Consider the following 15,017-nt stretch of genomic DNA (forward strand, 5'->3'; position numbering starts at 1 on the left):
TAGAGGCAAAATGAGAAGCTTGAGAACACAATCCTGGCTGTGGAGTGTGGTGTTGGGCTGGTTGCAGTATTACAGAGACTAATGCACTTCACAAAGCAACATGAGAAATCAAAAAGTAGAAGTTGAAATCTTGGCAGAAATAGCTCATCTAACTGGAAGCACTTAAAGCCGAGGTCGTGTTCACCGACTCGCTGCAGCGAGTTCAATAAACAGACAGATGTTTATCTTATGGAGCATGTTCCATGTTGTAAAGCAGAGCTGATCCTCAGCGAGCTTCTGTTCTCGTCGGCAGGGTTTCTTCGAGGAAGAGGATGGAAAGGAGTACATCTACAAAGAGCCCAAACTCACCGGCCTGTCCGAGATCTCGCAGCGCCTGCTCACCCTCTACGGCGACAAGTTTGGTCCAGAAAACGTCAAGATCATTCAAGACTCCAACAAGGTGCCGGCAGCAGACCGACGGTCACTTTAATTGGAGAGCTGCAGTTGGAGCTGAAACACAGTCTGGAATGTAAATAATGTGTTTGGCTTTGCAGCCTCACTGCTGTGTTGACTCAGAAAATATCATTAGTCCAAGATAATGCTGGGAAATGTTCTTTCTCCAGCATGATGAGTTATTATAGAGTCTCAGCTGATAGATTGATCTGATATCTGAGTGCTTTCAGAGGTACCAGTCAGGATTACATGTGATGTTTAAGCCAAATGATTCAACTTTTTACACAAATTCCTTTATGTATTGCGGTTGGAAAGTTGCTTTTGGATGCCGTCGTCTCCTTCCCTCAGTGGCTCTTTGATTCTTTCCACATCTATTCTTTTCTTAAACCTTCTGGCTGATGTTTCAGGTGAACCCCAAGGAGCTGGACTCCAGGTTCGCCTACGTCCAGGTGACATTCGTCAAGCCCTACTTCGACGAGAAGGAGGCCCCAGAGAAGAAGACGGACTTTGAGAAGTGCCACAACATCAGAAACTTTGTGTTCGAGACGCCGTACACGCTGTCGGGGAAGAAACACGGCGGCGTGGAGGAGCAGTGCAAGAGGAGGACCGTCCTAACAAGTACATAAGGAACACACACATGCACACGCATACACACACACACACACACACACACACACACACACGCCTACATGACATGAAAGTGTGAACTTTTACACATTTTGTCAAGCTGCAACTAAAAAGAAGATAAATGATATTCAGTTTTTGGAGGTACAAATCTGAAAAGTATGAGATAGAAAGAGCAAAAGCTAGATTTTATGTATATTAAAATCACGTTCTTTCATATCATTTTTGTGAAAAATGTATTCGTTAAAATTGTTAAAAAGCTCAGCAAGTTTTCCAGCAGATAACTCGGTATCGTCTTCCTTCCTCTTCGTCATTATGTTGATGTGTCACATAAACTAAAATACATCAGAGTTTGTTACTGAAACAAAAGGTGAGAATGGTGCAGAAGTATTAACACTTTGACAGGCTGCAGTTTGGAGAAGTGCTGCTGTTTGTTTTTCTTTCAGTCCTATATGGTCACCATCAGATCGACATTAATTATGCATTTGTTTAATTGTTATTGGGATGACAAAGAAAAAAAACAACAGCGAAAGTTGGACGAGCCGTCAGGTTCATAATAATTTATGTGTGTGTGGTGTGTGTGATGTGGAACATTAGCGTGAGCGGCTGGTAGCTGACAGAGCGGACCCGTCCATCGGCGCCTCATCAGGCCAGCCAGGTTCTCTGGTACCAGCACCAACACCCTGCAGGCCTCTGCATTGTCTCCGTCTCCTAACACTGACAGTCCTTCTGTTTACTCCCTGCAGCCTCCGATACCAGCTGGGGGAAAATGACGCTTTTGTTTGTTTGCTTGTTTTAAATTTTTTGCTTGTTTTGCCACATTTGCATGCATGACTCACCCAGGCTTTGCGTGCGCTCTCGTCCCCAGCCACCAACACCTTCCCGTACGTGAAAAAGCGCATCGAGGTGAAGGGGGAGAAGCAGGTGGAGCTGAAGCCCGTGGACGTGGCCATCGACGAGATGAGGGCGCGCACGGCCGAGCTGACCAAGCTCTGCTCCAGCCAGGAAGTGGACATGATCCAGCTACAGCTCAAGCTGCAGGGCTGCGTCTCGGTTCAGGTACTGCCGCCTCACAGGCCCCGGCCCACGGGCCCTCACCGTCCCTTGTCCTGTGTTCAACTTGTGCACATAAAGAGGCTCTTCAGAGATCAGTGACAGAGATGAGTTGTGTGCTGGTGCAGGTGAACGCAGGCCCCATGGCGTACGCCCGGGCCTTCCTGGACGACAGCAAGTCCAACTCATCCGGCAGTAAGAAAGTCAAAGAGCTCAAAGAGGTTTTCAGGTAAACATCGGCCGAAAGAGATTAATCAAATAGGCTTCAGATTTATCATTATTTTGTTAAAGTTTACATTTTACTCATTTCTTTGTCTGCAGGCGTTTTGTGGAGGCGTGCAGCATGGCGCTAGACATTAACGAGCGAATCATCAAGGAGGACCAGTTCGAGTATCACGAGGGCCTGAAGTCCAACTTCAAGGACATGGTGAAGGAGCTGTCTGACATCATCCATGAACAGGTAACCTGGAAGCTAGCTGAGAAATGGGGCCCCACCTCCTTTAGTCATATCTGAAAGTATGAAGCTCTTGTTTGTAGAAGCTGTTAGTCACACAGTTTACGTCAGAGGAACAGAGGCATTCTTTATTATTTCTACCCTATCTGGAATCTTTGAGTCTTGATAAGTTTGTAAAATCCAGGCACGGCCTGAGTCAGGGCAACAATGAAGAATACAAGTAATGAAGAGATGGATTGTAGAAGAAGAGACTTAGTTGGTGAAAATGAGAATTTGTACTTATTTAGCATTTAAATTTTATGCAAGTGACCAAAAAATAAATAAAAAAAATGGTGGAATGAACCAATAATATAAAGATGTCTGTATTCAGGGTGTCCGCGCATCCTTAAAAAATATAGACTCATATCTAAATGTAAGCTGGCCTTAAATACGTTAATCACAAATCTTATGTTTTGCTAACAGGACTAATTAATTTCATATTATTCTCATACATAACTTGTTTTTTTTTGTCGTTTTTTTGTGAGACTTTTCTGTCAAGCAAAGGCTTGAGTCACGTGCAGATGCTATGGGTAGTGAGTAGCTAACATGCCCCTGCTAGCAAGCTAGCTAGCAAGCTGTGTAGAAAAAGCTAGCTAGCTAGCAAGTAAAAAGGAGCTAGAAGAAGAGAAGTACTTTGTTAATTTTAAAGAACCCAAGTAATGAAGTGATATCTTGCAGAAGCTGAGAATTAGTTGAAGTTGGGAATTTGAACTTATTAGAAACCTTTTTAACTTTTGAAATTTTATACAAGCTTCTTATAAAAAGAGGTGGAAAGAGCCTTTTTTAGCTAAGTGTTCAAAGTGTTGAAGCTACGTAGCTAAAAGTTATGCAGTTTTGGGCAGAAGCAGGTGGAGCTGAAGCAAACAAAAAGAATTAAGACACAAATAAACATGTAAACATTAGCTGGTGCATTAGCAGAAAAAACAAAAAAGTTGTTTTTCAAATAGAGACGCAGCAAACAATTGATCAAAGATCAGAATCGGATTATTTCCCCTCAACGTGAAAAAGATTACTTCCTCTCTCAAAGAACCCACAGCACATTTTGTTTTTCTTTACAGTTGTAAAAAAAATTAGGAAAAGATTCCACACACAAATTCCAAATGATGTATGTTTTTCTGACATATCTTATGAACACTTCATATAGATTTTGAAAATACTTTGAAATTCAAACGGTATGAATTAGCAATTTACAATACATCTGCATATTGGTTTTGATACGACAAATAAAACTGGGTCGATATTGATAAACAATTATATTTTCGCCTTGTTGCTGTTTATACATGTGGTATGTGTTTGGTCATGTGACAGTGCTAGCAATGCAGCAAAGGATTGTGGGGTCATTTTCTCACCTTGTCGAAAGGGAAGAGAAATATGTATAATATCGGTTATCGGCCATAACAACAATGCTAATATTAATACTGGCCCAAATTTTCATATTGATCAAATTTGTATATATCACATTTCAGGCACTTCAAAATGCTTTACATCATAAAAACATAAAACAGTAATAAAATAAACGGGGGGAAAAATTAACAAACTCAAACCAGAAGTTTGGAGTTGTAAATATAAAGATGTTCACGGAATTAATAAATCAACTTTTGTCATTTAAAGGCAGTTTTTTTCAAAATACTTACAAATGCTTTTTTCTTCCCTTCAGGCAACTGACAGACGGTTCCTACTGATATCAGTTTTTCAAAAGTTGGATTAGGCAAGGCGTTGCAAAACAGCAGTCATGTTTGCGCGAATCATCCTGCTGGTTTCATCATCTCTGACGTCCCACAGGCCACTAGTCAGATATTTTGAGAAGAAACTGTAAGGTTGAATTATGAGAACGAATATAAACAATTTAGATTATTGTAAAGCCAATTTGTAATGTGATTCAGCGGAGAAACTGAGACATGATCAGATTCCACACTTTGAACCTCAGCAGATGTTTTTTAAGCTCGAGACAACACAAGATTTTTAATCCACATTCTTCAGTTTCCTCATTTATCGGGGTCAGATTTTTAGTTATTTTCCCCTTGATCATCTTTGACCCCGAGACGACCTCTAACCCGATTTAGGGCAAGGTCGCCATGGCGCAGGAAAGTGAATTGAATTTTCAGACATTTGGACCCCTGGCCCTAACCAGAGTTGCAAAAGAACAGTGCAGGATTGATGCCATCTGAAAACATTTGGTTGATTAGGAAAGAAAGCGGTGATGGTAGCACTAGTCACAACCGGTCCACTCGGATCTTTTCTGAAGAAAAGCTGATGCAACTCCAGACGGTTCTCACCAGATCCTCTGGAAACACAATCCACACCTGCTGCTAACGCGCCAAACAAATGTTCTGGAACTGGAAGAAGAGATATCTGGAAAAAAAAATCTCATCTCTGTGGACGGAGCCACGCTGCAAACAGACATGCAAAGAGACACCTCCGATTGCCAGATGAGGCGTTTGACAAGCAAACGCCTAATTACACGCTGAGATGGAATCAGATAATAATGTGTAAACTGAGAGACGTTTCCACTTAGACTCACTTAGAAAAAGCCAATTCCAAACACATCTTTGCATCGTCCCACTCACAAACACAAGCTAACCCGTCTGGGTTTGTACTGCTGATGCGTCTGCTTTTAGTGTTTAAATATTCTACTTTTGGGAGATTCTTGTATTGGAGAAAAAAATTCAGCCTAGGAAAAAAATGTTCAAACCCATCAAAGGAAACTCATCTAAGTTCTCTGGACGAGCGTGTCGCGACTGTAGACAGTTACTTGTGTTGAATTTAAAGTGATCCCTCATACTCAGCATGCATGTGGCGACAATGGAGAGAAAAAACTCCCCTTTCATAAAGGGAAACAGAGCAGAGAGAGAAGGAGGAAGTTCAAACAATTTTTTTTATCCATCATAACCCCACTGATCTTATCCCCTACGTCAACGTCTCTCTTCCTGACTTTCTACGCGTACAACAAATGAGGTGGATTAGCAGTGACGATGTCGTCCAGGACATGTCATTCTTTGAACATACTTAAATGATATGAATTATTATGACATTTCATTTTCTTTGTGATAAATACAGCAATTTTACTAGAGCAACTTCCGCATGTTTGCTGTGTCAGCTTGTGGTAAGCTGCAAGCAGAAGTTATAGTTCTAATAAATATTGGTTTTCTTCCTGCCACTCTTCCATAAAGCTCTGACTTTTTTGAATGCTAAGCTAACAGTAGCATTGATCAGATTCTCCACCTGAGCTGTGGATGTCTGCAGCTCCTCCCATGTGTCAGATTATTGGTTTATAGACTAACCCTCAACAGTATATATTCAGTCAGGGAGGAAGTGTGCCTCAGTTTTAAAATTTTTATCTGTAAAAAAAAAAAAAACAAGACAAAAGAAAAGTTGAAATGCATGTATTATTTTTCATGGATCACTTTTACTATCAGCTAGAACTGACATGAAGCAAACTGACCGTTTTGGTGTTAAGCTGATAAAACATCCAGTCGGCTCGTAGGGGCGTTCGCTCCGGCTGCTCATAATCGGAATCCAGCTGACTCATAATGACCCACAACGGGAATCTGTGGTTCACTCGGCATCCAGGAATTATTGAAAACTGAATTTCCTCTTGACTGCTTCCTGGAAACAAATGATGCGCTTCATCATATCAGATGGCTCGCACAATGTCTTCTTTTGTGCTTAAAATCCCTGCAAGTCGGATTCCACTAATGACAAGCGAGGATGTAATGAGATTAAAGCTGAGATTGTGAGTTTGTGTACGTTTTTGGTTGGGTCCAGTGTGTGTGATTTACTTCCTACTAACTAGTTTTCTTTCTTCTCTCCACCGTGCTGGCCTTTAGCTTTAAGGAAAAGCAGGTAATGGCTGTTTTGACAGTTTCATCCTTTCATTCAGACACCAACTATAATTTTGCACACCCTTTTATTCCCATTCATTTAGTTGAAATAAAGATGCGTAATCGTTTGCAAGGCAGGCACGTCACCTTAAAGGGGCAGTATCATGTAAAATTGACTTTTTTGAGCTTCACATCATATTATGTTACTTCCCCAACATAAACATAAACAAACCTTCTTTCATGCATGTTTGAGAAATCCTTCTGTCTCCCATGGCAACCATTCAGCTGTGATGCAGCTGTGACTCCTTCTTACTAGCCAGCAGCAATTAGCAAACAGCTGAGACACAATCTCCAGGCATCAGAATACAAAGTCAGATTTCTTTTTAGTCATATTTGATATATGTATCATTTTAATATATGTAACATAGTTACTCGACTGTGCTCTAAAATGGCACCATATGCCTGGAAAACACATCGTACTGCCCCTTTAAATGACAGCCCTTGAGCAGAGAGTGGTAGAGCTCAGCTCATCCTTGTGGAAAGATCTTCACCTGGCACAGATAGATGGAAAGTTGTTTTAACATACTTAGATTCCACTTGGCTTCCTTCTGCAACCAGCCAATCAGATTGCTCGCTCCGATAAACGAAAGGAGCGGATCGCGGTCTGACAACGGTGCTGCTTAGAGTGACAAAAAACAAAAACAAACAAGAAAAGAGATGCAAATGAGACGCCTTTAATCAAATCACCATCACATTTGCTCTCCGGGTTTTGGGTTTGAATATTTCCATGCTCACAAATACCCATAGCAATGCTGTGTTTTTTTTTTTTTTTAAAGCCTGACTTTAGCTTTAGATTCTGAAGCAAAGCAGGCTGACTGTAAACACGACACCTGGACGGCTGCCATCAATGGCTTCCCTGTGCCTCTTGTCACGCAACCATACCAGCACAACCTGTCTCCTCGGGTTGCTGCTCACTGCTCACGTGACAAGCTAAACTGTTGATCTACAGCAAACATCCAGATTTGGCACTCCATTCTGCTTTTCTACCATCTCACACCTTGATGTAAATACATTTTGTAAATTTCTTTTCATCTTTCTAATACGTTTACACTGCAAAAACATCAAATCTTATGCAGTGTCTTTTGGTCTAGTTTCTAGTGCAAGTATCTAAGCACACTTGGAAAAAGACAAAACTAGCTTTAAACGTAACTGTTCATAAAGGAGATGCTTTTACATCACTAAAATTTTAATTTTTATAAAAAAGTACTAGTTCTACTAGCAGATTATTTCACTTATAGAAAGACATTTTTATTTCCAAGTTATAAGTGAAAAATTGGAACTAGTACTTTTAGTACTTTCACTAGTACTTTCACATTAAGCTGAGTTTATTATTCAGAGTTTATTATTAGTGAAAACATTTTTCATCTAAGGAAACCCAGCAGATTGCATATAGTCACTGACTCTTCCTGGAGGAGAAGTAGAGACAGGAGACAACCGCCTGCATGGTGTCATTAGCCGAGCATGCATGGAATGACAGTGGAGAGAAAAAACTCCCCTCTAACAGGAAGAAACCTCCAGCAGAACCAGAACCTGGCTCAGTATAATCAGCCATCTGCAACAACCAACTGGAGGTTTGAGAAAACAGAGCAGAATGCACAAGACGAAAAGATGTAGGATTATTTTTGATGTTCATGAAAGTAAAAAGTTAATAGCAGGATAGGAAGGATGATTAGTCGACAGCAGCATTTTGTCAGCCAGGAAGGAATGTAGTGGCAGGCCAGATGTAGCTTCTATGAAGGGGAAAAAAGAGAAAAAACATGAAGTTAACAGTTGAAATAGCAGCAAATACCAACTGGAGAATAGTAGGAGAAGAAAGTGAGGAAAAACGGTCATTCTCCAACTCACCAAGGTTGATTCTGGAACAGATTCATCAGGGTAACGTTAAAGCTGATAGAAATCTATCAACTCTGCTTCAAAGTCCAGAAAACCAACCAATTTAAATGACCTCAAACAATTTTGATCCGATTATTCTGTTATCCTACCAGGATTCTGCCAGTAGTTTGTTGATGGCTAGAAAAAGCCGTTTTCCTTCAACTTGCTAGGAGACATCGTGTGTGTGTGTGTGTGTGTGCGTGCGTGCGTGTGTGTGTGTGTCTGATTTTTCCCTATGTGTGCGTCAAAGGAAAACGTGCAGATCCAGATCCGGTTTTGTTTTTAATGCATAGAGGGATTCCACAAATGCATCGTTAAAGACCCCAAACGCTCCGACAGCGAAGCCAATCAGTGGATCAGAATCAAACATCTACGATCCCGCTTCTCCTTTCATCCTGGCCCGTGCTGACCCAAGTCCCACCGTAGTGCATCCCATCTAATCCGCCCATGCAGCTCTTTGCGTGTGTGTATGTGTGTGTGTGTGTGTGAGAAAGAGAAAGAGCTTCTTTTTAATTGTGTGTTTCCTCTTCACCCATCAGATCTACCAGGAGGACATGATGCGGTCGCTGCTGCAGAATTCCCTCCATGTTTTCCGTGCCATCAGCGGGACGTCCACAGACATGAGCTGACCTCAAACACTCGGCCCCCTCCTCCAGCCCCCCTCTGTGTTCTCACAGCCTGCCCCGCCCCTCCAAACATAATGTTTACCTTTCCACATTTCCCTTAAGGATGTAAACTGGGCGATAACGGGAGCAGCCGCCTGCCTGCGCTTGCCAAGGAGCTGCCCCCACCCCTGGTGTCTCTGCCTGACGTGCAAAGGAATCTATGAGGCAAAAAAAATCGAAAATAAAATCCAGCATGGTGCAGGGGTTGGATATTCACATCACAATGAGCAGTATTTCTCAGAATGTATTAAAAAAAAAAAGCTGAGCTTCAATGTGTGCATGTCACATAAAGCTGATGAATTCCAGACTGTGATGCTCTTCTCCCACCTCATGGAAGGGGGCGTGGCCCCGAGGATCTATGCAGAACGCCGCTCTCCGCCCCGCCGTCACCGTTTCCTACAGGAGAGCGCTTCTTCTTTTAAAGCCGCTTTTAATTTAGCCGCACTTCACCGTTTCCTGTTTTCACCCTCTTTTATTTGTTTCACGCCAAGTTGAAAAAACACAAGCAGCTCTGTTGTGATAGCCTGTAAAAGCGAAAGCATCAGGTTGTGAAGCAAAGTTGTTTTTATTCATTTATTTTTTTCAAATGCAACAGCGCGTTCCAGCCAGGTTGAAAAAAAAAAAAAAGACGCGATAAGTCACACTGCGGGTCAGAAAGGTGCCTTGTGTTTCTACTCTGTCAATAACAGGATGCGTTTGACTCCTGATAAATGCTCACAGGTCCAAGACTTCTTCCAGTTTGAATGCCAAGATACTGAATTCTTGGGTCTGGACTTTGACTGGGTCATTCCAACACACAAATACATTTAGATCTAATCTATTCTGCCGTGTGGCCATGGTACCTTCCTCCACATGTCTGCTGTGCCCCCAGACTGAGTCCAGTCGATTGCACTGGGTTTTACTTAGTATCAGGCTGATGAGAATAATTTATCTTCCACCTAACAAATATGTTCTACTTTGTGAATGCTGATGAAATACATGACACAATGTGTGAAAGTTAAAGAGGTGTTTATAGTATAGCAGGCGCGCACCGATTGCAGTTTCCTGGCCGATCGCCGATCTTTAAAAGTCTGACCTGCCAATTACATTTTTAGCTCAAACTGATTTTTTTTTTTTTTTTTTTTGGGTCTTAAAAGTTGCTAAATGTAGCGAGAAAGCTAAGCCAGCGACAATGGAGCGGCTGTTGTTAGCCGACATGGTGGGCTGTAAGTATCGACCAATCACAGATTACCGAAATTAAAGAAATGGGGCCAATTTATCTGTCCACCCTGCTGTATAGAAATCATAGGAAAAGGAAAAACTTCAGCTTCTTGCCAGTGGATATTAGCTGTGTAGCAATGCTGATGAAAACATTTTTTTTTATTTTTATTTTTTTATATAAAACTATGCTGTAAGGATTTTTTTAAAGCAAGGCAATAAGTAGTGACTAATAAAAGATAGAAGAGCTTTAATTCTTTAAACATTATCTCCCTTTCAAATCAGGACTGGGTTCAGAAATAAAAGCTGTGTGATAATATTTACTCGTTAAAGAGCTCCTCTCATTACGTTTAGATCTGGTGCCTTCACACTCTGCCTTCTGGAAGAAAAAAAAAAAAACCTCCTCTAACTCGACTAATACTCACCATTGCAGGTCGGTTATTCCAAGTATTTCACAAGTGCTACACTGAAACGAGCAAATAGATGATTAATATTTAAGATGATGTGTACATAAACTGTTGACATGATGTAAATTCAATTCTGTATCCATGTATGTTTGTATGTATGTATGATATTTTGTAGCTGTCTTAGCAGAGACTTTTGTTTTGTTCTTATCTTTTTAGTTTTATTGCATTATCTACAAAAGGTGCAGCTGCTTGTCAAATTTACTTTGTAAAGCTTTTTTTTTCCCAATAAAACCTGAAAATATCAATTATGCAGATTTATGTTTATGTACAATTTTTGTGGCAATAGCAGCTTTTTATTTCAATAGTACCTACACGAAGATAAGTGGAAGAATTACAGGAACAGGAAAAAAATTATATATCGTGAAAGAGTTACATTTTTTGTCACTTATTTTAAAAAGTTGATTATTGTATAGAAATTTAAAGACTTTATTTGGCGTAATTTTGATGATAATAAAAATCCAAATGATGTAATGAACATATATGATATGGTGATGCACACCTCACCATATGTCCAGGTATAGTTTGTTTCATGATTAACAAAATATTTGTAGTTTCATAATTTATTTTCCATTTCATTGTCCATATTTTGTTTCCATCCATCCATCCTTTCTAATGTTCGTTTTGATGGAGTCGGTAAGCACTAGGTGACCATATTTTGACTTCCAAAAACTTGGCCCAGTCCTGAAACAATCAACATCAGTATTGGCCGCTATGATCATTTTTTAACATATTTGTGTCAGTCCGATAAACTGGTCCGATATTAGCGACTGATACTTATTTCCATCTTGTTGCCATTTATGTATCACAGGAGGGGCTTGGCCATGTCTGTTCAGTCATGTGATAGTAATGGTGATGATGCAGCACAGGATTATTTGGTATTTAACTGAAGCACAGAGTCAGTGTAGGCCGTGTTGTTGCTTTGACATGGTGTCAAAAATCTAGCGAAACATATATATTTTTCTCGACCTGAACAAAAATAACACAACAATCTGAAATTGTACTCAATGAAATAATAAAAATAGAAAGTAGCGGTCTCATAAAGACACTTTAATCTCTTGGTCGGTTTGACAGATGAACTCTCACTTTGCACAGCCTTTTTATAGCTTTTGTGTCCAAGTGAGCGATGAGATCTTTGGCACATTTGTCACACACAGAAACACATGTGCCAGACATCTGCTTCGTGCACTCCGCCACCCATTTGTTGCGAACAGGACAATATGGCGGACCTTTTCATCAATCAAACAAACCCCTCTCAGATCAACAGGGCAGAACGTGAAATAGGGGCCGTTTCATCACCAGTTCTTAATCACAAACCTTCTGACAACATTTGATTGCAAAAGCATTAAGGAGGCCTCTACCATTTTAAAATAATGTTTGTGGCTGAACTTTAGATTCCCAGAAGAAAAAGAGAAACCATGACAAAATGATCTACATGATTTGCAAGCACTGTCAGAACACCACAAATGGCTAACGGCTAAATATGTTTCTGGCTGAAGGGCCAAATCTAAAATACTTTGATTAAACCTGGACTGAATACTTACATATTAAAAGACTTTTCTTTAAGGCCCTGTTTGTGATTTGTAAAATTCTTATAAATAGGGAAATGTAAAGTTTTGCCCCAAAATATCACCTTATGTCATCTTGTTGTGAACTTAACACTGGGTTTTGTGGCATGACCTAGATCTTTATCTGCAGATGTCGCTCATTGCTGAACCCAGCCATGTCGGTGGACAAGGACTGAACTACCCGCACAAAACTAAAGACTGGTAAAAACTCTGAATCCCAGAATGCACAGTATTACCTCTTTACAAAACAAGTCCCAGGAAGGAGTAGTCCCAGAGACATAAAGGTATTGGTTAAACATGACAAGATAAATTAGACATTTTTAAAATTTGCAAAGGAAACAGGATTATATACAATGATATAGTTTAATCAGGGTTTAATTAGGTAAAATACTCTGGCCCACACTCCAACACAGTAGATGGCAATAATGCATCTAGATGTCACCTGCCATAAGATCTTACAAGAAGAAGGAATCCCAGCTGGAATCCCCTTGACATTACAGAGCTACAAAACTCTGCCCAGCGGCATCTTCCTTCCACGGGAACATCTTGATCTCACTGGCCAGTAAAAGACTGCATATTTGAAGAAACCTCCAAATTAAAGTGCTGCTGTTTGTGTATCCAGACTGGCGACCTGTCCAGGGTGTACCCCGCCTCTCGCCCGGAACGTGAGCTGGAGATAGGCACCAGCACCCCTCCCGACCCCACTGAGGGACAAGGGTGAAGGAAAATGGATGGATGGATGGATGTTTGTGTATCCGGTGACTGAACTCTGCTTGTCTGAGCTCCTGCAGAATGAATTATACGTTCCCTAAGAAGGGATGGCGTCAGTTTCCCCTCCACTGTCCTGTGAGAAGAAGGCATAGGAACCAATGTTCTGTTCAAACTTAACTGCTGGAGTGCTAACAGGATACTGGGCCTGAAGCAGCACATTTGTTTTGGAAAGTTGATGACAGGAAAAAAGTCACTTCAGTCCTGTTATATGAGTTTGCTCCATTTTGTCTTTTTCTTCTTCCTTTCCTCTCACAAATCTGCATAAAGTTCTGACCCTAATAAGCATATCAAATTGTCTCTGTTATCCCAGCTGCTGACGCTAAAGTTTTGATAATGCTAATAGGGTAGCCAACATTAGTCCTGTTGTGTTTAGTTCTGTTCTGTTTGCACCGCGATCGCATTTGAATTGTACGATTGTCTTTTAACAATGCAGTTTGGCTGTATGCCTACGGTCATTGTCCAGTTTGATAGACCCATTTGCACCCGAGCTAACAGCTGGTGTCTTTAGACCAGCCAATTAAATCAAATACAGCGTCGCTTAACCTATCAAAGGTTTCCAACATCAACATCTTGGCTTTCCCCTCATTGTTTAAAAAGGTGGTCATCATTTTGTATGTAAACTTCTGATTTTAAAGACATTAACCCGTAAATATCTGATATATTCTCTTTCTCATTATTGTGGTATTTAGTTAATAGAAATAATCCTGATAATTCGTATGGAACAAAACCAAGTTTCATGTGATTTAATTTCTGACAGTGGTTCAAAAGTCCATAAATACACTCCTTCACTTGTTCTATAAAACCACACCTCACCACACAGGTACTCATTACACAATAACTGACAGAGACATAACAGTGATTCGGCTATTAATTCCTGATGATCCGGTGTTGCCCTGACTTGGTAGATGTGATCAAAATTACTCAAGTTGTTAATAACTGCCTTCACAGTTATTAGTAGCTACATAATTGCCAAACCAAACCAAACGTATTGCTGCACAATACGCCACCAAAAAACTGAAGCCATTGCACTTCTGCTTTCAGGCAGATTATTGTGCGAAGCATAGACAAATACCTGTTTATTCTAAAATCCCCTGCTTTTCTGGTTCTGTTGTCGTCTACATTGTTGATTTCTAAACCTGTCTGAGGAACTTTCTTGTTTGTTCCCATGCAGACACAATACGGTGCGTATGCATGGGGACATTTAACTGTGATTTACAAAGTGTTCAAACAGAACAAAAATAATTGTAGTTTAAAATGCTACAATCTGATGAAGGAATGTGGCGAGGAATGGTTTAGTTATCTTGTCTTGTTAGACAGATGTGCTGTTTTCTGTGAGCCGATTCTACAGACCGTTGGTCTTCTTGACTCTGGGTTGCGATTCTGTCACAAATGTTCGAGTTATCTTTGACACTGACCTCAAATTTGCCAAGCGGGTCAGTGCAGTAATCCAGCCTAGCTTTTATCATTTGAGGTAGATCAACAAAATGAATCCATATCTTTCTCAAACTGTCCTAGAACGTGTCATCCATGCTTTCATTGCCACTAGCCTAGACTCCAGCATCTCCTTTTACAGTAGGAAGAACCTGCTAACTGGGAAAAGACAGCGTGAACACATCAACCTATTAAACTCTCCACCATGGCTTTCTGTTTTGTTTCGAATAACTTTCAAGATTCTACTTTTGGTTTTTAAACCATTAAATAGTCTGGCACAGTCCTTGTAGGTTGCTGAGATCTAAAAACCAAATACGTTTAGCTGTTCTAAGGACTAAACTGGCGCGTTAAAGAGATCAAGCTTCTTTTTTTGGCTGTCATTTTCTTTGACTTTTAATTCTGGAGAGATGGAGAATTAGGCTGCTTATATTTCTGTTCTTTTTTAAAATTCTCTGTCATTCTGTTTCTATTTCTTTTATTTCACTATTTTGCCACTTTTTTTTTTTTTTTTACCCATGAAGCTCTTTAGTCACTTTATTGTGTGTAATATTGCTATATACATAAAA

The 15,017-nt window shown here is 40.4% G+C and overlaps 1 protein-coding gene and 1 long non-coding RNA gene across 4 annotated transcripts in view; one reads left to right on the plus strand and one right to left on the minus strand.

Moving 5' to 3' along the window:
- The window catches only part of dock11 (dedicator of cytokinesis 11), an 82,202-nt gene extending 71,273 nt beyond the window's left edge, over positions 1–10,929 (plus strand). For 2 of the 3 annotated variants that reach the window (XM_014991564.2, XM_014991566.2), the window contains 6 exons: positions 293–439; positions 840–1,050; positions 1,925–2,115; positions 2,238–2,338; positions 2,431–2,569; positions 8,895–10,929. In XM_014991564.2, coding sequence (XP_014847050.2) covers positions 293–439; positions 840–1,050; positions 1,925–2,115; positions 2,238–2,338; positions 2,431–2,569; positions 8,895–8,984 — 879 coding nt within the window. In that variant the 3' untranslated portion in view covers positions 8,985–10,929. Of the gene's footprint in view, positions 1–292; positions 509–839; positions 1,051–1,924; positions 2,116–2,237; positions 2,339–2,430; positions 2,570–8,894 lie in introns of those variants that run through there. The other variant, XM_014991568.2, reaches the window with a different exon arrangement.
- Positions 1,487–4,736, minus strand: LOC148153872 (uncharacterized). Its single transcript, XR_015766088.1, has 3 exons — positions 4,237–4,736; positions 1,896–2,175; positions 1,487–1,815 (listed from the first exon to the last, which is right to left on the minus strand). It is a non-coding gene; the product is annotated as an uncharacterized LOC148153872 (long non-coding RNA).
- Positions 10,930–15,017: the final 4,088 nt, after the last annotated feature.

This window comes from Poecilia mexicana, unplaced genomic scaffold (genome assembly GCF_051168715.1).
Source record: "Poecilia mexicana isolate PSO_F unplaced genomic scaffold, ASM5116871v1 scaffold_18, whole genome shotgun sequence".
Lineage (NCBI taxonomy): Eukaryota > Metazoa > Chordata > Actinopteri > Cyprinodontiformes > Poeciliidae > Poecilia > Poecilia mexicana.